The 24710-nt window shown below is 38.8% G+C and overlaps 2 protein-coding genes across 3 annotated transcripts in view; one reads left to right on the top strand and one right to left on the bottom strand.

Moving 5' to 3' along the window:
- Nucleotides 1-24710, bottom strand: part of LOC127955916 (gastrula zinc finger protein XlCGF57.1-like) — a 703806-nt gene that overhangs the window by 453566 nt on the left and 225530 nt on the right. The gene's annotated exons all lie outside the window — the stretch shown is intronic.
- LOC127955960 (gastrula zinc finger protein XlCGF57.1-like) lies at nt 7947-23572 on the top strand. Of its 2 annotated transcripts, XM_052553665.1 has the most exons (4): nt 7947-8017; nt 10491-10556; nt 10635-10858; nt 20585-23572. In XM_052553665.1, exons 3-4 carry the CDS (start codon nt 10702-10704, stop codon nt 21949-21951), a joined length of 1524 nt encoding a protein of 507 aa, XP_052409625.1. In that variant the 5' UTR covers nt 7947-8017; nt 10491-10556; nt 10635-10701; the 3' UTR covers nt 21952-23572. The 2 variants fall into 2 exon arrangements, with proteins under 2 accessions (XP_052409625.1, XP_052409626.1); XM_052553666.1 differs by lacking the exon at nt 10491-10556 and having other exon boundaries at nt 7962-8017.

The raw sequence follows: 24710 nt of genomic DNA, 5'->3' as shown, positions 1-24710 counted from the left end.
AGATACATGGCAGACGTAACATTACAACTTGTATCAGCACAACAGGATGCGAAGTTGTGCATTAGAGAGAGAGAGAGAGAGAGAGACTGCGCACAAGCTCCCGCCTTCCTGCGTTTTCCTGACAGCGCGCTGAAAGATGGGCCAATTTGCCAATGCAAATGTGAGCTTGAACGAAAGTGTAACTCGGATTGTGCTCTAAAAACACGAAAGCACAATAATTTCACATTCTTAGACTACGTTATTGTCACTGTTGTTATTTTTTTATGTATTCTAATATTTCAGTAATATTTTGTATTCAATATGAACTTTCTTATCAACCAAAACGTTATTTAGCAGCATGAATAATCACTGATGATTATTGTTAAGTAGTTGAATAAAATGTAGAATATATTTAAGATTAAAACTCTGACAAAAAATAAATAAAAATTTGTCATCTGCGTATATGTTTCTGAAATAGCCAATAGGTGGAAAAAATTAGCTCCGCTGGAACAGATGTTGCAGGAACAGCTAGGTGCCACTGGGCAAGTATGCTTATCTTTGTAAATCGATTCTCATTTACCTTCCACCATAGTAAAGGATCCTGGTTCACAGAGATGCATGGTTCATTGAAGTAGCTTTGGTTTTCGGTGTCACGTGAACAAACATCACTTGCACCGTAATCCTCGCCAAAAAGAGTGTCAAGCGCCATAGCTGCTGACCCTTCAGGCTGAGGGTCATTTTGCATGGTTGTAACAGGATCAGTGACTGTGTTGTAAATCTGTTTAAGATTCTCCTTTACTCTCTCTCGAAGCTCTGTCTCAAGAAACCTCAGGTGCTTGTGTCTTGGATCCAATATTGCCGCAATCAGATGCAGCGGAACTTTCTCAGCATCCTCAGCAACAGTGATTATGCGCCGTTTCAGAGATTCTGCCACAGTTGTCTTGAATTCCGAAACTCTTGGAGACTCATCGGTTTGTGTGTTTAGGTGTCTCGTGATGAGGCTGTGTGTGACTGGATAAACCATCGAAATGCAAACATGCGTCTCACTGCACATTGCTGTTGTGGCGCACTTGAGAGACTGGAGAACAGGTATCAGTTCTTCTACGATCTGCCAGTGCTCATCTTTCAACTCAAGTGTTTTCGCATCAGCAAGTTTGGTAAAATTGCGATCTGACAGAACAGCGCACACAGTCCATCGTTGTTCAAAAAGACGTTCAAACATATCAGACACAGAATTCCACTGCGTGCGACAGTACTGGATAAGTTTGTGTTCGGGTAATTTCTGCTGTTGTTGTTTCTGGCGAAGTGCGGCTGTAGCCACTGTGCTGTGGTGAAAATGTGCCACTAACCGTCTGCTAGCAGCTATAACGCTTTTTACGGATGCAACACCGAAACCTTCGTTGATGGCTAACTGCAAGGTGTGTGCGAAGCAGGGCACTGATTCCCAAAGTCCTCGATTCGCCAGAACCATATTGCTCGCGTTATCATGGACACAAGCAATTACTTTGTCAGAGCTTGACAGCCACTGTTCTGTGGCATCTTTTAAGTAGCTGGCAATGTTTACAGCAGTGTGTTGTTCATCGAAACTGCACTGTGCATTTCCCATTCAGAAATGTAATGGCAAGTTAGTGTTATGTAGGATTCAGTGGTCAGCAATGTCCATGAATCAGTAGTGACAGCCACCCTCGCTGTCTTTGACAGTCTTTCCTTCAGTGAAGAAGCTGTCTTTTCATATAGTGCATCTATTCTTGCCGTGACTGTTTTGCGTGACGGAATTTCATACTCTGGCTCAATGTAATGCATAAAATCTTTAAATCCTTCTCCATCCACGAAACTAATGGGCAACAAATCTTTCACAACCATTTCAGCGATTAGCTGTGTCACCTTCTCGGTTCTGCCTGCGTTGCATTTAGGTCTTATCGCAAATGATGCAATGCTCGTCTGAGTTGCCACTCTTGTTATCGGCAGAAATTTTATGTACAAATGTAAGATGATACCGCATTGTACTTCTTGTGGATTTGTGTGACAGCCTGGCGCTGCACAGCTTGCACTGAACTGTATTCTCATCTGTCTTATCAAAGTGAAGCTAAACATCACTACGTGACTGAGGCCATGATTCTCTCTCTTCTCACGTCTTTTGATGCATCCTGTTGCAAGCTAACCAATCAGAGCTCAGGGCGCCACCCAATGTGGCGAAAAAGTTTTTTTTGGGAAAAAAATTCGATCATCGTTTACATGATCGATCATCGCTGTCGCGGCCGAGTACTCGATCACTGCTGCACCTCCCTACTAGAATCACACAAATATAATACATTTACCTTTTTTTTACTTGTATTTGATTAGCTTCTATTGTTTATTTACTTTATAGGTACGCCTTAATGTCTTCGAAAAAGCAGGTCAGTAACTCATTTCAGATGACGTATTGTTAGGTATGCTAACTTTTGTGCTCTTATTTATTAAAGTTTGGGCTTTTCATAAAATCTTTATCCGTAGATGATAACTTTTGACCGTTTTGTAAGATGATTTGAAATTGCTTAATTTATTTAACCTTAACCTATACACTTTACTGTTTACCAGTGACGTAACGTTATCAAGGAGCGCGAAAATTGGCTTAAAACTTAAGTGGTTTTGATCTTTTATGGTAAACATAAAACTGTTCTGTGATTTCAAGAGTGACAAAATAATCCTTCTACAGCAGAAGGGAACGTCCAAGATTTCAGTATTTCTGAAGGGAGCAGCTGACAGAGATTTACGAACCGCTGAAAAAGTTAATTAAATAACCTAATGTGAATTTTCTACACATTTTCACAACATTTGTCTATATCACCAATAATCTGTTTTTTTTTTTTTTTTGCATTTCACCTCTGCTCTAATGTGTTTCCTTCTAATAAACCTGGAACTGCATGCTAAATATGTCATGATCCTGACTCTTTCCATCTCCCTCCCATTTCGCACACACCTTTTCCTCTGCTCTATTAATCTCCTTCAGCTGCTCCTCATTTGCCCTATCCTTTGCAGCTGGCCTTCCACACCTGTTCCCCTTCTCCCTAGATTAGCTCTCCTTCTTCTTTCCTTCTCCTTCTTTGCCAGATTATTCCACTATTCTTGCTAACGCCTAATGTCTTTCTCCCCTGTTGTGTCCGAGTCTGGTCTGTTTGGGGATTGCTGCTTCGCTGGTTCTCTATTCCGCATTTACCCTTGTGTCTGCCTGTGCCCAGCGCGCCTATCTCTCCAGGCTGCCAGTGCCTGTGTCCCTAAAGTGTGGTCTAAAGTGAAGTGAGAGTACCGAAGTATTGCCGCTGCTCGTCTACAGATTCCCCTGTTTTCCCCGATCAGGTCCTAGATAGAGTCAACAATCAACAGGTGTCTGGGAAGATCAGGGAGGAACGCAAGAAAGGTCTGGCTGCACTGCTCGCCTAGGAGAAAATTTGTTATCCAGCCCATGGCCGATGCTGGTAGAGAAAGCCGAAAGAAGATAAGATGCCAGTTGTTTGGTCTATTAGCCGCCGCATTCCATTTCATGGTCACTATTGTTCAATGTCCATTTTGGTCTTCAAATTCTCCAATTTCCTTTCCGAAGCAGTGAGCTTCTTCGTGATGCTATCCATATGAAGTCGCAGTCTCAATACTGACCACTCTGCCCACTGCTTCAATCATGACAGGCAGCCTTGTGAGACTTTGGACAGCTGTTCCCCGTCTTCTTAATTTTTCGATAACCCAGGGCAAAGCCTAATCCAATCGGCAGAAGACCTGTTATCATGGTTCCGAACAGGTAGATGTCTTCAGTGTCCTCCACGGAAAGAGCCGCCAGACACACGACCCGCCAATTCTCCCATGCGTCCATCGTGTAGCCAGCTGCGAACGTTCTGGCAGGGCAGTCAGGTTCCCCCGAACCCAAGCTCCTCGTCGAGAAGATGGTGTCAATTGTGTTGAGAGACCAGTTGATCAAATCCATATTCCAGTTTAGGAGAGCAGTGCAGAGAGAGTAGATGAGACAAGAGGAAAAACAATCAAAGCATATTAGTGTACCATTACGACATTCTTCATGAATAAACTTGTTGGGATATACATATACAAACATCAGGCGTCACACTACTCATTTATTGCTTATTCTATGTTTTCACACACTATTCTTTTAAAAATAGTAGGCAGTATACCCTGTGTACTGGTAAGTAAGCAGCAAGCTAGTATGCCATTTATTATTATTATTTGACATTTATTTATTGAAGAGGAATAACCCCTTGAGATGAACCATCTCATTTTTGAGGGGGTCCTCAAGTCCAAGTACAGAAATTGACATTGACCTTACAGCGGCAGTCAAACAGAGAAAATAAAACAACAACAACAACTTACTTTAAGATAATGGTAAATGCAGAAATATATAATACTATATAATATAATAAAGTCATACAAACAAGACATTAACTCATACAAGACTCTCCAAAGGTTGCTCACTCATCCTTCAACAGAGTAAACGCTTGTAATATATATGTACCAAAACACACATCTAGAAACCAGTAAACACGTGAGCACACATAAATGTAAGGGATTAATGCACCATGCTAAGAATAGGTTTCATTTAGTCATTTAGTTCATTTAGTGACCACCGATATTGCTCCAGCATCTTTCCTTACTTTCCTTATGTCAAAAAATAAATAAAATGATTACAAGCAATTGCATGTATTCTGAAGATGATGTTGAGCTAGGGCATTTTTAAACATTGCAAAGGAAGTCAAAGAGTGTATTGAAATTAAAAGGTTATTCCACCAATACGGTGCTTTATATTGAAATGCATATCTTCCTATTTCTTTATTATGGTGCCCCGCATATGAAACGCAGGAAAAAAATTTACTAATTTGTTCCCTCAATGTACTAAAACGTGTACATGATTACTAGAGCGTTACCTCGATTTACTATTGGGTTCACTCGATTTATAAACTGTTCGCACGATTTAGCAAATCGAGCGAACGCAAGAGTAAATCGAGGGAATGCAATATTAATAGTGTGCACATTTTAGTATATTGAGGGAACGAATTAGTAAATTGTGCGCACAATTTATTTATTTTTTCTTGCATGTCATGTGCAGGGCTCCGTACTTGTATTTGAGGAATGAGAAAAAAAAATTGGTTTGTGTCAAGTTATAAAATGAGCTAAATAGGATTAGATATTGTTTTAAATAGCATGGATAGTTCATATAAATACATTTAAAAATAAATTGTAACCCATAAAAACCCCTTCTATCTGGTATGGTCAGCCAGGACAGTTGACGGTACATTTCACAATGTTGTGTTCTGTAGGGGCAGCAGAGAATAAATCTACACAAGCTATTGTAGGCAGTGTTATGAGACGAAAGGCAGGAGGCTGTAGTATTTTGATATACGATATCAGCATAATCCAAAATTGGCAGTAAAAGTTGAGAAACAATTATTTTTCTAACAGGAAAATTGATTGGTATAAAATTCTAAGTGAATATTTGACCTTATTAGTTAAATTATATACATCAGTACTAAAAGAAAGATTAGAATCAAGCCAAAGGCCAAGATACTTGACCTGCCTAGTAGGTTTTATGGGAGTTTGATCAAGAAATTTTATTTTTAATGCATTTTCAAATGAAGGATTTGGCTTTTTTTGAAAAAGCATTGAATATGATTTTGATTTATTAAGTAGAAGCTTGTTGGACAATAGCCACCTCTGGACGGAATCAAAACCATTTTGTAATGTAGTGCTGATGTCATAAATATTAGGTTTGGAACAATAAATGACCATGTCATCAGCATATAGTTGAATATTGCATTGAGTGCAGCTATGCAAAATATTTTTGATAAATATTTTGAAAAAAGTAAAGGCCGGAGATAGGAACCTTGAGTAATTCCCCTGTCAATGCCAGTGAAATTAGAGGTGTTGCCCCAAAGGACACACACTGACAATGATTATGTAGATAAGAATTAAACCAAACCAAAGCAAAGAGGAGGTAGACAGACCAACATAATACGATTTGTCTAAGAGTAAATAATGATCAACTAAGTCAAATACTTTAGTAAGATCTAAAAATAATGCACCTGTACACATACGATTATCAAAACTCGAAAACACATCATTGGTAAATTTAAGAAGTGCTGTAGTAGTGGAAAAATGTTTTCTAAATCCAGATTAACATTGAGATAATAGGTCATTGTCAGCTAAATAATTCGATAATTGGAAAAAATATTATTTTCTCAAAAACGTTTACAACACTATTGATGATTGAGATGGGTCTGCAGTTATTGATATTTTCAGGATCGCCACCCTTGTGAAGTGGGATAAGTTTGGCACATTTCCAGGCTAAAGGAAATTTACAAGAAGAGAATGACAAGTTGAAAAGTGAGGCCAATGGCACTGCTAGTACATGAGAACCAATTTTAATAAACTTATTCTCTATGCCATCTGGACCAGCACCACTGATAGAGCACAGTTCACTTAAGGCCCTTTGCACATCAGCTGGGCTGACCTCATAAAATATAAAAAAGAACTGCCTGGCAGGAAACAAGGGGCCAGATCAGTTTGAGAAGTTAAAGTCTGTACTTGTGGCGCTAGGGAAAAATGCAAACTAAAAGCATTAGCAATGATAGCTGGATCATCTATACTTTCATTATTCAGGTTCACATTAGTTGTAGCCCGCCCTGATCTCCCAAATACATTATTAACTTGTTTCCAAAATCGTTGTGGGTTTTTAAAATAATTTGTTAGACAATTTCTGAGATAATTTGATTTGGAGTTTCCTGTTTGGATAGTGCAAATGTTCCTTAATCGTTTATATTCTCCCCAGTCATCGGTGTATTTTGTACGTCAAAATTTGTACCAAGCCCTATCCCTCTGAGATTAATAAGGTCTCCATTAACCCATGGTAAGTGACTACCTTTAACTTTAACATTGGTCCAAGGAGCATGCTTGTTTATAACATTCTGAAGCTCAGTATATAGAAAATGCCATGCATCATCAATAAATGGAATTAGATTGAGCCTGTACCAATGAATTTGTTGCAAATCATTAATAAATTGTCCAGTATTGAAGAATTTGCTTTGCCTTACCTTGATACATTTAGGAGGGAGACGTGGCTTCATAATTTTCCTAATACAATAAATAATGTGGTGATAACTAACACAGTCTGGGAGAACCCCAGATTTAGTTATTCGTTCCGGATGAGAAACTAAGGCTCAATTCAAAAGAGATTTAGATGTAAGAGTATCTTGTGGGCTCAGTTATAAGGTGAGTTTAAGCTATTAATCATATTTCTTTCAGTAAGTGTTGATGAATGAAGCCAATTAATGTTAAAGTCACCCATAAGTATAATTTCCTTATTAAAAACTAAGAAAGATACAGTAGAAATAATAATTTTAATTGATTCGACTTTGGGGAAGTTAGGCGGTCTATAAATATTTCAAATAATTAACTGCTTGTTTTGATGAAGAGTAATATTGATGAACAGTCCTTCAAAATGAACAGGAATCTCATTTGGAACCATAAGTTGGGAAAAAAGAAACCGTTTATAATTGTCTATACTGATATCGGTGTCAGAGATGTTGCTAAAGTTTCAGATAAAGTAAGGATATTTGGATTATTATAGGCCAACCATGCACGTAGTTGATCAATTTTGGGGAGTAGACTTTTTCCCATATTTATCAGAGAGAGAAAAAAAATATATGGTGACTAGTGAGGAGATCTAAGTGAGTACATTTTGTAAAATAAAAAAGAAGGTGGGTGAATGCCATGGGAGTCAACACACAGACAAAACCATATACACACAAACACTCTACAAAATCAAAAAGACAAACATTCAAAAACTTTAAAAAGAAAAGAAAAAAAGTCTCCGAGACGAGATCCAAGTCTCAGTCTGCAGAAAAAAAAATCGTCAATGAGGCCATGCTCCAGTAAAGCATGACCCAGCGTCAAGTCGTAAATAATTATGATAGTGACTTTAGCGGAAAAATACTTTTATTTTGGTATGGCGATGTGACGTCATAAGCCTGCGCTCCCGCGTCTGTGATTCGGCTGAAGTAAGGTGAGTGCGTTCAATAGTTTAAAGTGTTCATATCAACTAAACCTGTTTAGAAAGTTATGTATACAACGGTGAAATTAATTATTAATCAGTGAAACATTGTGATGCTCTATCTAGTGATATTAATGAGTATTTAATGCGTGTAAAGCGCTCCCACACACGAGTCAAAGAAACGGTGCGTCTCATTTAGCTCCATATATTGTGATTATGAATCAGTTTTATTTTAAACACGAGATGGTTTACTGACATCAATGATGGTTAAACGGAGCATTTTGAACCTCCGAGTCAACTGAATCAATCGCCAAGTGATTCACTGTTTTGATTCGCCACTCAAAAATGTAAATGAATCCTCTATTTAAGTTTTTATTATTATTATTATTATTAACTATTGTAATTTGAATTGTTCTTTTTGTGTTTATTTTTTATTGTAGCTTTGGGTTAAAAAAAAAACATTCTCATCATTAACAACAAGAACAACAAACGCAAACCTGTTTAAAGAACATTTAGAAACCAGCTGTGTGTTTTCATGAAAGGGTAATCTACATAGTGTAATGTACAAACAACTGAATACCAGATAAATCATAAACAATTCTGTGTAGTTTATAAATGTATAGTAATCAGCTAATTTAAGTCCATTATCTCTAATGGGTCTGCATTTCCCAAAAAGTATCGTAAGCTTAAATTGATCATAACTCCATTGGTTTCAGTGGGTCTATGATGTATTTAATGTTAAAATACCTTTAGGAAACCACAGCCCAGGTTGGCTTCCTTACAGAGCCGGATTAAGACCAAATTGGGGCTGATGCTGCAGCACAAAAAGGGCCTATTTTTTCATTCAACACTCAATGTACATGCGCACTCATACCGACCAAGAAGTGACTCAAATGGCCAGCCTTTATTGAACATGAATAATGATAATGACATATTATTGTAAGAACTCAAGATTAACGTCAAGCTATGTATCAACATTTAATAGCAATTGTTTGAAAACTTTAACTAAATCTAAACCAGATCAACTTAACCTATTCATATTGTCACTCTTACTACTGCACTTGTGCTGATTACTTGTATAGCAAGCACACATTCTTCGATCGTGTCAGTGAAGTCAAGGCTGTGCAGCAGCTCAATGCTCATAAGCGCCAGCATGCTTAGCCTTTCCTATACCCCACTGATGACCGCTGCTCTCCTTTGACTATTCCCAACTTTGAGAAAGCATTGGACACCCTCATGCACAGATAGATGTGCAACCCAATTTCGACACTTGGAAATGTCTGAGAAAGACTCAACGATGACAGAAGCTTGTACAAGCTCTGCTGATTCGTTCACAGTCACCGGTATCTGAGTGCGCATAAATGCAGAAAACTGTATCGGCTCATTTTGAGTGATTAATAATCAGTTAAACTGTTTAAAAAGTCATTTATTATTTTTTTTCAGTAATTTATCAAAATATTTAAAAAGGTTTGCTGCATGGTAGAAATACGCTATGTGTATTATATGCATTTTTAGAGAAAAAAAGATTTCATTTAGAAATAGATCTAATGCAGACACAATGTTTACAAACATTAGGCTAATAAACACAATAAACATAGCTAGGCTATTTAAGTCCAATATCCACTTAAAACTAGCCTAAATGTTTTGCATAACATCAACATTATGCGGTAAGGTGATAACACTTAATGGAACACATTTTAATATTTAAACTGAGTAATATGTGTGTGTGTGTGTGTTTGTTTTCTTCATGTTTGACTGATTTATTGTGATAACAGGCTGCGTTATCAACTGTGTTGACGTTTTTTTAAATAACTCCTTTTAGTCATAAAGCTAATCCGAATTAGGGCTGTCAACGAATATTCTAAATTCAAATATGTATTCGAATAGTTTTAAGAAAACAAATTTCGAAGGTAAAAATTTAAATTTAAATTTAAAAAGAAATTGGGAAAAAAAAACGTCCACGGTAGTGGAGGCGTGGTTGTAGTGTTGTCAAAAGACCCGGTACTTCGGTACCAAGTCGGTACTAAATTTTTTAAAAATGTGACGGTACCAGGTTTCTTTAAGTACCGGTAGTACCGAGGTCCTGTTCAAACCCGGTTCAGCGCTATAGACATTGATAAGAGCTATATAAATTATCGATTCAATTAAAATTGAATCGATCTGATACCAATACCTGTGTTGGAATCGATACTTAGATCGATCCACCCGCCCCTACTTGTCGGTTAACGGTTAATAATGGGTTAAGGAGTGTCATTCATCGGTCAAGAAAAATAACCAAAATTAACATCCCTAGTTACGTCAGTAACGTCACAGTGCAAAGAATATACAATAATAGTAAATGTATAATAAGTAACGCTGTATATGCATCCAAAAGTCGGACTCAAAATTTCTTTCTAAGAATTATTTTAAGGTTAATATATCAAAGGAAAAGTGTTCATCTTCATAACTGGAAATTTTCATCTGTTTTCACCTGGGCCAATTTCAGGAATGGACCTAATGCTGCAGCACCCACCTTAATCCGGCCCTGCTTCCTTACCAGTGTGCTGACTAAGTAGGGAACTGATTGAGATTTAGTTTAATTTATTATTTACCTTATTTTGTTTCTGTTAATTATTCTGATCTTAAACAGGACAAAGTGTCCAAACACTGAAAATCTCCTGAAGCAGCTGAGATCCACGTGACACACGATTATAAAGATGGAGTTTATTAAAGAGGAGAGTGAAGAAACATTCAGAGTCAAACATGAAGATACTGAGACAGAAACACTGAAGGAGTTTATTAAAGAGGAGAGTGAAGACGTGAAGATTGAAGAAACATTCAGAGCCAAACATGAAGATACTGAGGAACAAACAGGTTGGTTTTCATTTTCAAAGCTGAACTCAGTCAATTGATCCTTATTAAAATGTCCAGCTCTACAGAAATGAATGATGTGTATGAAGAATGTCACACAAGTGTAGAAATGTTGATGATAGGTAAAATTATTGTTGAAACAATAATATGGAATTAGCCTTACAATAATAATAATTTTAAAAATTCTGTAACATTAAACCCAATATCTGCTTCTAATATTAAAACTAGGGGTGGTTAATCTGTCTGATTTCCCGATTCGATTCGATTACGATTATTGAAGTCCCGATTCGATTACAGTCGATTTTCGATTATTAACGATTCTCGATTAACGATTATTGATTTTCCATTTCACAACAGTAAGTAGTAAACAAACTGTGTAAATCATTACTAATAAATGGTAGAAACAAACTGAATGCATGTAGCGGTTGGGATTTTCAGTTTACTACATGCAGCAGGCACTCTGATTCCATGTATGGGGCACATGTATATTATTCATATGACACACAAACACAAGTAGACAAGACCTTTTTAGTTCAAAATCTATGCCCCGTGTCACATCGCCTCTGCTTCTGCTATGAGCATCGCGGACAGATCTGCCTCTCGCACGCGCCGAGTGTGCACAGCTCGGACTACTGTCAGGGTCATTGCGACTCCCCACCTTGCCTCCTAACTGTCCTATGAATATTTCGACCTCGTCTAACATATCCAGAGGCATTAGACAAAGTCTCCACTACAATACTGTCACCGCGATTGCGGAAAGGTGCAGTCAGAAGACAAATATACATGTCTAGCGCGGAAAAAATCTCCCGCTTCGTCCCCGCAACACTAACACGCCTGCTAATTTCGCAATGAACACTCCGACCCCTGCAAACATTGTTCACACCTCTGACATTTGGCAAAGGACCATTTACATTGGGCAAAGGATTCACCGTTTGTGCTTGGTGTACTTTCACTTTCAATATCACCGTCATCTTCTGGATACAGATATTCCCCTTCAGAATCAGTGTCCGCGAATAGAAGTCCCAACACTTCATTGCGGGTTTATTGAAGCTTTATTGATGCCATTAGATAATAATAAAAATAATAATGATAATAATAATAATCTAATGCCAATACTCGCTGACGTTGACAACATTGGTCAGATAAAATGGCTCACTCTCACACTAGCTCCGCTTTTTTTTCGCACTGATTCAATGCGCTCTCGAATATTTTGTTAAGGAGCATTACGTTATTTTGAGTCAGAGATTAAGTATTACATGTCTGCTATCTGGTGCAGGGGAGGTCGCGAGAAATTTGACACCCTATTTGACAAAATCGGCCGGTTTTATTCAGTGCCGCATCTTGTCGAGTAAACTCGACCATGGCGCCAAGAGGGTTAGAGCTCCTGCCATGAAAACCAAAATAAATCCACACGCTTGCTTTGAGCCCAGATGGAGCTGGGTAGTTCGGTTGGTTGCTCGCTCCTGGTTTTTCCATTTTACACACCTGTTCTGGCTGCTTGCTAACTGGAACTGGGCGCGTTCGTGACGTTCAACTCCCGGTATAATTTTTTTTACAAAATAAAATAATGCAAAAAAATAAAAATAAAAAATAATCGATTTTTGAAAATGTAATAATCGATTCATACTCGTCCATAACATACTCGCGATTAATCAATAATCGATTTTTTTCACCACCCCTAATTAAAACCATTATATCTTATACCATTACCATTATACCATTAACTTTGGCTAAATAATTTTTTTTGCACAAAGCAAGCCTTGAGACCTTGAATCAAAAATGATTACATTTGGTTTCTGCATGCTGCCTACATTTGTTCATTTAAAACAATAAAACTCCACAATCATCGGGAAGAAGGAGGCGGGAACCGGCGGAAAATCAAATAAGAAACTTTAATTACAAAATGAGCACAAAACAGTGCATCAGCCACTCACGGACGACTGATGCGCACAAATAAAAACCGAAACATAAAATAAAGCCCAGGTCTGGTCCTCTCTCGTCCATCACTGTCGTCGCTCCTGTTTTATATCCTTCCATCTCCTCCGTGGGACTCAAGACCCCGCCCACTCGTCACAGTAATCACCAAAAAAAAAAAAAAAAAATCAAGAATTGAATCAAGAGCTTGTGAATCAAAATTGAATTTAATCGTGACATCTGAATCGATACCCAGCCCTAGACATGTTTTCATCAGAGTTGAGGATAACGCATTACACAGTCATGGAATTACTTTTTCTGGTAATGCAGTAAAGTAATTAGCTACATTTTAAATGTATGTTACTAAAATGACGTTACTTGAAGGATTTTCTGGACTCATCCAAGATAGAAACTCATCCATTGAAAATGAATAACTTCCGGCCGTTTTGACGCTCTCGATGCCAGCGGTGTGAACGCACAATAACATATAACTTGGTTATAAAAAAGATACAAGAGGAAAAAAAATACAAGAGAAATAAAATGCATGATAAACTTAGATCTAAATATGCCTAGATTTAAGAAAACCACATAAAGACGTGTATATAAAATAAATGTGTGAGTTACTTTTGCTAATAGCACATACCTGTTCCAGGCTGTCGACAGCTCCTTTGCCTCGGTTGTAGTCCATTATCATCACAGGCTTCTGGTGCTCCCCTCCACTCACAGTGGGCTTGTGGTGCCTAATGCTCAGCAAAAGCAAAATTTTGGCCGTTGTGGTCTTCCTGAAAACAAACTCAGAGGATCTGGGTGCTCTGGTTTGGAGCAGGTGTGGAGGAAGCTCTGGTTTGTTCCTCCGGATTGTTCCAACCAGAGCAATTTTTTTCTTCAGCAGCTCCTCTGCCAGCACATAAGAGGTGAAGAAATTGTCTGTGGTAACAGTGTGCCCCTCCAGACCGTCAGTCATGTCCTGCACAACCCTCTGTCCCTGGTTTAGCTCGGGAGCGCATCCTGCAGATTTTCCGCCATAAATCTGCATTTTCCATACATAAGACTTGGAAACATCACTTGAAACAAAACTTATTTCGCCGGTTTGCTGGGCATGTACTGCCGGAATCTGCAGCGGCCTCAGAACCCGACCAGCTGCTCGTCCACACAGAAGTCCACCCCGGGGTTAAAGAGATGGGGAAGGCAGGGCAGCCACTTGTCCCAGATCACCCTGAATGCCACCATTGTCATCCCGGTAACGTCCAGGCCGGGTTAGCCTGTCGTCAAATCTTACATTTGAACTGAACTTCTGGAATTTGGTGTGGTGGCCCTGAAGATGGGCCGGCCTGTGTGGTCATCCCACAGGCTCCGGGTGGACTCATTTCTGGAACTGTAGACTCCAGCCAGAATTAGAAATGGTACATGGCAAATGGACTGCATTTATATAGCGCTTTCAACAGACCCCATGGCCATCCAAAGCACTTGACATCTGTTGCATCCACATTAATCCAATCTGTCTCGGATCGTCTCCCCTGGAGATTTGTTTTGATCCACAATTAATTTTACAATATCCTCTGTGAACAGTAGCTGGAATGCAGACCTAGGGTCCACGATGCGAGCCGTTGCATAATGTGTCGGTCCAGGTGTCGTTATCTTGGGTGGCAAGAAGCGGAGCATCTCTGCGTTATTGGGTGACCAGTGAAGTCCATTTTTTTTTATGTCCACATAGGATTGGGTGTCTCCTGTGTGTCATCCAGTTCCTCACTCTGAGTTGGGTCAGATGAGGAGTCATAATCTGAATTAAGTTAAAACTCCACATCATCTTCTGACAGACTGTTTCACTGCCATCAGACTCCGGCTCACTGTCCGTTGGTTCAGCAGTGACGTAGTCTACTTCTTCAGTGATCGTGTAGCTTTTCTTCATCTTGACGAGTTTGAAATGGTGTGCACAAAGATGTCCACAGCTTTATAACTTTTGCATCAACTGCACTTCTAATCTAAAGTTTGCCTTTGTTTTGGATCCCTCGTAGCTTTGTGTTGCCGCAAGATGGAAGGTGTTATTATTGCCTAGGGACTGACTGCATGGCTGTGTTTGTGCATCTACGTATGTGAGAAATTATCAATTAACTTTGAAACAAAGACTGCTTAAAAATTGAAGCTGTGTCAAAGGTTTATGTCTGTTCGTAAAATATGCATGAATCAAACCGTAAGAAAACAATGTACCACTGACACACACACAGAGAGAGAGAGAGTAGACATGAAGGGTAAAATATGACCTTCAGGATATTGTGATTTGGCACTCGCCCTAAAAACCTTGTATTATATTTAGGCCCTACACACACACACACACACACACACACTTTTGTCAACACAGACGCACAGTAGGTGCGTTTACATGGACACTTTTTGATTCCATCGGAATGAATTAATTCTGTTTGACGAATCCGAACGTAGTGTTTACATGAATGCTGAATAAAGTGATCGGGTTGATATGCGCGTTCACATGTCACAAGCTTCTGATCGGATTTACTCTTTAGACATGCGCACACTGCATGAATATACAGAGTTTCCCGCTGCTGTCGCATGCTGTTTTAAAAAGCACACGTGATATTTATCTACCTTGGGTCCTAATAAGGCAACGACCAGCACATTAACTGTTGTGCTGCTTAACATTACACCTAAAAAAAGGTGTACAAGTGCCCCTTCCTGCACCCAAAACTAGTCGTCTGTTGATGAGAGTCTTAAACAAGGACTGGTGGGACATGGTCCTGTTCCACTTCACATACGCTGAATGAAAGGGGAGATTTATAATGACAGGACACTTATTTATGACACTTTAGTCACCAGGAAGAACAGCTTGTTCAGTGCATCATACATTATTACGCTATCTCTACCTCACTGCGCATGCACAGTTCTTTTTCCAGTGTCGGTTTTCAATCCGATCAAGTGTTTACATGTCCTCTACCTTGAGGTGGTACAGACTTGATGACCACTGTTCAGGATGATTCAGAGTTGAGCAGGAGGGCAGTCCTATACCAATGTATTGTACCATGAGAATGGTATGGACCGTTTCATCAGGTGCACACGCCTGGCCCGAAGTTAACCGGTCTGTATTTGTTTATCAGTCTGGTTTGTGGCACCAACTACAAATCCTGTTAAAGTTTAGGTGATAAGTAGAAGTTAAGATAAGAAGACTGAAGTTGGGCTCAGGTTGTTGTGCTGTGGTGTTTCCCATACATTGATTTATTTGTGGCAACTCCCCACAATTTCAAAACTGACACAAATAGATTTTCCAGAAGGCTTTGTCTTCAGAACATTTTTATTTTTATTTCGTCTTGCATGTAATCAGGGCTGCACGATAAATCGCATGCAATATTTAATGTGCATCTTGTCATTTAAAGCTGGTTCTGTAATCAGCTGTAAATCTCCCTCACCTGCACGCTTTCACATGGAGCAGCGTTTACTACACAGAGCAGTTGTTTACTGACAAGCTGCGCAAAACCACGATCAGGCAGGGAAATCTCACTCTCATCCAGGCAATCCCATACACCCACAACATTTTCTGAAACACTGACAATCCTATTTGTTTGTATGGCCATTAGGGCTGTGCGACATGTATACACTGAACAAAATTATAAATGTAACACTTTTGTTTTTGCCTTAGTTTAGTGTCCCGTAGCGCAGCTGAGCAGTTCTCCGTTCAAACACGCAATACCCTTAAGCTTGCACCGGCAAAAGTAATTATCATAAATGTGACTGGAAATAATAGATAGAAATCTTTACGTATTATGATTATAATGAAAGTTTTTGTTTTTAAGTAGTCATTTAAAGCTTTCTATAGATATATTTATCAAGTCTGTGAGGCATGTTTTAACTGAGTGTCGGTTTTTGTACTCTTGTTAAAGACGACATGGCAGAAAGCACAACTTCTTGGTAAATTGACTGCATATACAGTACAGACCATAAGTTTGGACACACCTTCTCATTCAAAGAGTTTTCTTTATTTTCATGTCTATTAAAATTGTAGAGTCACACTGAAGGCATCAAGGGCTATTTGACCAAGAAGGAGAGTGATGGGGGGGCTGCGCCAGATGACCTGGCCTCCACAGTCACTGGACCGGAACCCAATCCAGATGGTTTAGGGGTGAGCTGGACCGCAGACAGAAGGCAAAAGGGCCAACAAGTGCTAAGCATCTCTCGGGGAACTCCTTCAAGACTGTTGGAAGACCATTTCAGGGGACTACCTCATGAAGCTCATCAAGAGAATGCCAAGAGTGTGCAAAGCAGTAATCAAAGCAAAAGGTTGCTACTTTGAAGAAACTACAATATGACATATGTGTTAATTCATAGTTTTGATGCCTTCAGTGTGAATCAATTTTCATAGTCATGTTAGTAAAGAAAACTCTTTGAATGAGAAGGTCTGTCCAAACTTTTTGATCTGTACTGTATGTGGCGCTTTCATCAGACCCATGGTCATCCAAAGCGCTTTACAAATTGCCTCACATTCATTCATTCACTCACTCATTCATACACCGACTGCGGTGTCTGCCATTCAAGGCACCATCCAGCTCGTAGGTAGCAGCTGGGGTTAGGTGTCTTGCTCAAGGACACTTCGAAACTTGGTCAGGTGGAGCCGGGATTGAACCACCAACCTTTCGGTTTTTAGAAAACCTACATGAACCACTGAGCCACTGCCGCCCAATATCACAGTTTTGTTGATATTGCGAGTGCACACAAATAAAAATAGACCCTTTGCAGTTATGAATGATGTATTACTCTTACCTTTTATGAGCGAAACTGACTGTGTATCCACTGAAAAAAAAGAGTCTTTGAAAAACCTATTGGATATAGCGCACATTTATCTTGGTCTAACATTTAAACATTGTTATATGTTTCAACTATTTTATATCTATAGTTTTTCTTTGTAGACATGTCTTGATGATGTGAGAAGGCTAAATTGATCAAATATAGGCTCACTATCTGCCACTGGCAGCTGGGTCTTTACATAAAAAAAACCTAAAACTTATATTTAACAAACAAGAAATCCTCCAAATGTTTTCTAAATTAACTTAATAAAAGAGCATCCCTTCATTCAGACACAGTGGAAGATCTGATCAGAATCAGTGTAGAGGGTCAAGTCTGGAAAAGTCTTTTTCTTTCATTTATCTTGAGCTCTATATTGTCTATATGGACTGCGATATATATATATATATATATATATATATATATATATATATATATATATATATATATATATATATATATATATATATATATATATAAAAAGGTTACCTTGTAGAAATGGAGTGTTAAATGTGATGTGCACCTAACTCTTGTGCTGGTGCACCTAAGAAAAAAAGGCGCACCAATGCAACCAGTGCAAATAGTTAGTCTAGAGCCCTGGATAATATTTAAAGAGTAGGTCATATGGTATTTTAAGGTGTCCTGATATAGTGTTGGAGTTCCCTACAACATGTTTAAATGGTCAGAAAACATTGTAATTTTAATATTCGAGTCATTTCCCAAAAGCAGGCTAGCTAGCTAGTGCCAGGCCCAGTCGTGTTTCCACTGTCACTTCCAGTGCTTGATCGTGCCTTGTCTGTGCTACAGGTACGAGGCTATTAGCCCCATCCGGCTAATTTGAAGCACTGGCTCGCACTGACCCGAAAGTGGAAAGTGACTAGTGATTAGGAAATTATTTGATCCAAGCTAGTTTAGAACCCCTCCCTTCCATAAGCCTACTTTGATACTTTGCCCCGAGGAAGCCCCGGCGAGGCACGATCAAGCCCCGGAAGTGACAGTGGAAACGCGACTGGCCCTGGCACGCACTAGCATGCCCGGTCTTAGCTCGATAGTGGAAACACGACTCTTGAGCCAGTTAGCGAGTGCTACCATTGACAAAGAACCTTTACATAAAATAATATAGTACTCCAATCCGTTCTTATAATAATGGCATCAAATACAAAAACACGTATGCAAGCTAATTGTGTCCACCGCTCCTGCCAAGTTTAGCTGCTTAACTGTGAACACTTAAAACACTAATGGTGGGTACGTTAGCCAAGTACTACCATGACTAACTGATTAAAGGATAGTTTGTAAACCAAAATATGTCTACAGTAATGTTTGAAGAAGCAGAACAGCTGTATCACAGCCGTAAGCAGCCACTCGCTCGTCTCTCCCACAGTCATACTATAAATGCCGCTGCAACAAAATAAACAGCCATTTCACAATGATTATAAAGTATGTGTGCTTCACTACATTCTTTATTTTTAAATGTAATTAGAACAATGTCGATCTACATTATTTGACAGATTTCTTAAGATATAGTGGGTTCACAGCGAATAATCAGAACTACTTAAGTAAGACAGTAAAATACTTTACCTGGAAATCTAAAGCTGCACTAGGTAAACATCACATTAGCACAAAAACTTGATATTTTGAGCAATCAATTGAAAATGTACACATAACGTATCAAACACGCTTGCAGGTTGTGGTTCGGAAGAGCTTGTTAGTCCAAGTTAAGAAGATTAGAAGTCAACGAAGATAAAAGCCAAGATTAGAGAAGCAGTCCTTGATAAAATTACATGCATACAACAAAAGGTTTGAATTGTATTTCTGTGGTATCCTTGATCCTTGAAGCGCGATTATGTGTGCTGAAACGTCCCCCCCCCCAAAAAAAAAGGGCGTATCTAGATGAACAGTTGGCTGGGAAGACGTGGCCAATATGGTCAATCCATTTTGCAACATGAACTGGAGGGAAGCAGGCGTTTTTTCCCCTCTTTTATTTTTATTTTTCTTTACTCCACAAGTTATCCCTCCATCACTTCAGTCCACACTACAAGCTGTGTCAGATGTCACCATGGTTTCACGCACGCGCAGTGAGGGAAACGCGGAAAATCGGTTTGTAGCCCTGCTTCAATAGTGCGATACCTCACGAGAGGCGACCAAAATTTCTGACATGTCAGAAATCCATCCGACCAACCGATTGCTGGTCGGGAGAGGCTTATCGCCTCTCGTTTCCCCTTGTACACTGCACGAACACTGCACAACAGACGATGCACGAAAATGCTGAAATTCGGCCCGACCCGAAAAAGAGTCGCACGAGTCAGCAATTCGGCTCAAAATCAGATGAAAATTGCACAGTGTATGCCCGGCCTTAGGATGCTTTGATGGAACACCACAGACTAATTTTCATTTTTGGGTGAACTAACCCTTCAATGTTTGTTTATTTAAAGCTGAAATCATGATTGTATGTGTATTAGTACCAAATAACATAAATATTTTAGTTTTCTAAATCATACTTAATTTTTAAAACAACAGAATTTAAGTAGCATCCAAATACCACAGATATGCTTATTAGTCTTATACTTATTTATGTTAGAGCTGATAAAACTGTGATAAGAATATTGCTTTTTAATAAATTACTTTAACAAACAAATCTTACATTAAACTTTTTACTTGCACATTTGGATATGATTAGTTTAGTTGTCCACAGGACAAGCAAGATGTCAATGTTTAATGTTGAGCCCTGGGGGCTGTTTCAAAAAAAGACGCTAAGAAAAGCTGGGATTAAAGTCGAAAACCTGACTTGAAGTATCTTAACAAATTAATCTGGGTTAAAGCAGTACCATAAATGATGATTTCAATTAATACATTCCCAATAATTTAATCCAGGTTTGGTGATATTCTTAAGTAGTCCTCAAATGGATCAATCTGAATTATGACAAACAACGAATATATTTGTGCCGTTTAATACATTTGAGATGTTGTTTTCCTCTGTGCATAACTGACACGTCACAGGCTTAACTTTTGTTTGTTTTTCCACTTTAGACTTAACAGTGCTGAAAGAGGAGAGGGAAGGACTGAACGAAACTGAAGAGAAAGATCTTCATGATTTCATAACTGATGAAAAATATTTTTCTTCCTTACAGTCTGAAAAGACTTGCAAGCGAAAAAAAGCTAAAAAGACAAAAAATAAGAGTTATTTCCCTTGCCTTCAGTGTGGAAAGAGGTTCACTCGAAAAGGAAACCTTATCAAGCACATGAGAGTTCATACTGGAGAGAAGTCTTTCATCTGCCAACAGTGTGGAAAGAGTTTCAGCCAACAAGGAAACCTTAAAAACCACATGAGAATTCACACTGGAGAGAAACCTTACAACTGCAAACAGTGTGGAAAGAGTTTCACTCTAAAAGGAAACCTTAACAAGCACATGAAGGTTCACATTGGAGAGAATACTTTCACATGTTGTCAGTGTGGAAGATGTTTCAGTAATCCTGGAGACCTTAGAGTCCACTTGAGAGTTCACCTTGGAGAGAACCCTTTTATCTGTGAACAGTGTGGAAGAAGTTTCAGCACAAATGTAAAACTCGCATACCACATGAAAGTTCACAATGGAAACAGACCTTTCACCTGCAATATCTGTGGGAAAAGTTTCAGGCAAAAACAAAACCTTTATGCCCACAAGCCAATTCATACTTTGGAGAGACCTTTTACCTGTCAACAGTGTGGAAAGAGTTTCACTCGGAAACATGTGCTTAAAATGCACATGAACATTCACACTGGAGAGAAGCCTTACACATGCCCTCAGTGTGGAAATAGTTTTACTAAAAAAGGAAACCTTGACATGCACATGAAAATTCACACTGGAGAGAAGCCGTTCACATGCTATCATTGTGGAAAGAGTTTCAGTCATTCTGGATCCCTTAAACGCCACATGAAAATTCATGATAGAAAGAAGCCCAACAGATCCCCACAGTGTGGAAAGGGTTTCAGTCTACCTAACCTTACCAGGCACATGGAAGTTCGTAAAGAAGAGAAGCCTGACAGCTCTGAATCAAACAACTTGAATCAAAGTGGAGAAAATAGGAAAATTCACACTACATTGAGCCGTTTTTCCTGCCAACAGTGTGGAAAGAGTTTCAGTCAAAAAGGAAACTTTGACATGCACATGAGGGTTCATACTGGAGAAAAGCCTTACACGTGTAAACAGTGTGGAAAGAGTTTCAGTCAAAAGGGAAGCTTTAAAACGCACATGAGAGTTCACACTGGAGAAAAGCCTTACATGTGTAAACAGTGTGGAAATGGTTTCAATCAACAAGGAAACCTTGACAGGCACATGAAAATACACAATAAAGAGAAGCCTAACGGATCCCCTCAATGTGAAAAGAGTTTGAATGAAAATGTTCAAAATGGATAGTTCTGGTCCTTGATTCTGATTGGTTGTGCCACATTCCAGGCTGTTGTAAATACACCTCATAGTTAAATAAATTTATGCATTTAGCAGATGCTTTTATCCAAAGCGACTTAAAGTGCATTCAGGCTATCAATTTTAACCTATCATGTGTTCCTGGGGAATCAAACCCCCAACCTTGTGCTTGATAAAGCTCTACCAGTTGAGCTACAGGAACACTTAGTTGCCTTGTGTTGTTTGGCAATCTTTTTGTTACAACCACAACTACACTGTTTGGCAGTAACAATGTTTCTTAATGGCATTACATTTCATTTAATTTTCTTTGTTTTATTTTGTGAAACCTTGCTACGTATATGGAATAACCATTTTATGAAAGCAGTAAGCACCATGAAGCCAAGGTTAACAGTGAATTTATGACTGCTAAGTAGGTTATAAATTAAACTGTTATAAATTCAATGCAAACCATGGATTGTTGTGGTTTATTGCTGTAGTAAACCTTGACGTCCACAGGTAAATTTACATTATGGAGTATGAAAATATTGAAATATTTCAGGTCTTTTATTGTTTTAATACTGATGATTTTGGCATACAGCTCATGAAAACCCAAAATTCCGATCTCAAAAAATTAGCATATCATGAAAAGGTTCTCTAAACGAGCTATTAACCTAATCATCTGAATCAACTAATTAACTCTAAACAACTGCAAAAGATTCCTGAGGCTTTTAAAAACTCCCAGCCTGGTTCATTACTCAAAACCGCAATCATGGGGTAAGACTGCCGACCTGACTGCTGTCCAGAAGGCCATCATTGACACCCTCAAGCGAGAGGGTAAGACACAGAAAGACATTTCTGAATTAATAGGCTGTTCCCAGAGTGCTGTATCAAGGCACCTCAGTGGGAAGTCTGTGGGAAGGAAAAAGTGTGGCAAAAAAAAAACGCTGCACAACGAGAACAGGTGACCGGACCCTGAGGAAGATTGTGGAGAAGGACCGATTCCAGACCTTGGGGGACGTGCGGAAGCAGTGGACTGAGTCTGGAGTAGAAACATCCAGAGCCACTGTGCACAGGCGTGTGCAGGAAATGGGCTACAGAGAAGCAAAGAAAAGAAATGAAATTTTTTGAGATAAAAAAAATGACACTTGTCATTTAGACCTGCTTTACAGTAGAATTGGAATTTCCTTGTGCAGTATTTGGACCAGTTACACAATTATTTGTCATAATAAATGATCATTAAACCAGAAATCAATATCATTGAATTGATATGTTGATGGTCTAAATGTGAGTGTGTATTATATATTGTAATGGAGTTCTTCAATACAGTTAATTCTTTAATACATTTTCAGTAAGCAAATTATGAGAATAAAAGTGTGTTGGTGTGTGACAGGAGGACCTTCATCCAAGGATAGAAAATTATGAACAAATCTAAGAATGCAGTTACATGATTCTAGAACTGGTCACCACCACTGAAATATCCTCATTGCCGTAGAGAGAAAACCTTCTGAGAGATCAGGCAATACAAGAGGAAGAATGCCCTCTCTTAACTGTCACACACACTGCAGCATCTAGACTGTAAGGTAAAGATTACTTGGCCTTTCTAGCAAGAAAATAAACCATCTTAAAGACATCAGGACATGTTTGTCTCTTATTCAGTGATATAATTTCTATTGGTCTCAACATTTTGATACCAATGCAACATATTGCTGTTCTTTTTTTATTCTTTTGAATCTTTCTCTGATTCTTAAGACATCGGACAAAATATGTCCAGCAGTTGTTACTGTTATTGTGACCCATACACAGAATTCGTTCTCTGCATTTAACCCAGCCAAAGTACACACACACCTGCAGCACTGTGCAGCCATTTATGCTGCGGCGCCCGGGGAGCAGTTGTGGGTTCAGTTCCTTGCACAAGGGCACCTAAGTCGTGCAATTGCTAGCCTGAGACTCGAACCCACAACCCTAGGGTTAGGAGTCAAACTCTCTAACCACTAAGCCACGAAAATGGACACTTATGAAATCCAATATTAAAGCCATTTGAAATCTGATACGTAATGTATTTTCACTAAATATAGAACAGTGTGTCCACAGAGAAGTGTTCAATCGTTCATATGCTATAAAACGGATGCAAATGGTTATTAATGATGGAAGAGTTTTTTTTATCAAAAGCAACTCTTAATAATATTTCATCAAAGCAAGGTTGTTTTTCAGTGACACGTGTTTCATAAGGTTTCAAAGTTGTGTCCCCACTTTCTCAACACCATCAGACATTCAGTAAAATGTAATAAAATCAGGGAATATTGGGTCTGCTGTCACTTTGAAGGACCCCTTGCCGCATTCCACCCCTGCAGAGTTCATAATTGTCAGACAGACTCCGTTAGGTTTTATAGTTTTAGAATATTAAAAATCTTAATGTTAGTATTTCCTGTGTCACAACCATGGTATGTCAACACCATCAAATTATTTGAAAAGTTTAGATCATTTTATTCTGCTGAAGCAGGTTCTAGCATCAACCAAGGAAACAAAATGGCTACAACATGAACTCCATTTGTTTTGTGAAATTACAAATTTGTAAACGCTGTCAAATGTCACCACCATAAGATTTTCTGACTGTGCTGACGGGCCAATGACAGAGTTGACATTCAACATGAAAAGATCAAATTTATGTGCAAGTAATTTTAATTATATTAAAAGAGCGTTTTATTTTTATAATAATGTATAAATACTGTACTATACAGCATATATTGCTTTTGTGGATTGATACTCATCAC

The sequence above is a fragment of the Carassius gibelio genome, chromosome B4 (assembly GCF_023724105.1).
Source record: "Carassius gibelio isolate Cgi1373 ecotype wild population from Czech Republic chromosome B4, carGib1.2-hapl.c, whole genome shotgun sequence".
In the NCBI taxonomy this organism is placed as follows: domain Eukaryota; kingdom Metazoa; phylum Chordata; class Actinopteri; order Cypriniformes; family Cyprinidae; genus Carassius; species Carassius gibelio.
The sequence above is the reverse complement of the archived record's forward strand: the minus strand, read 5'-3'. Positions and strand labels throughout refer to the sequence as shown.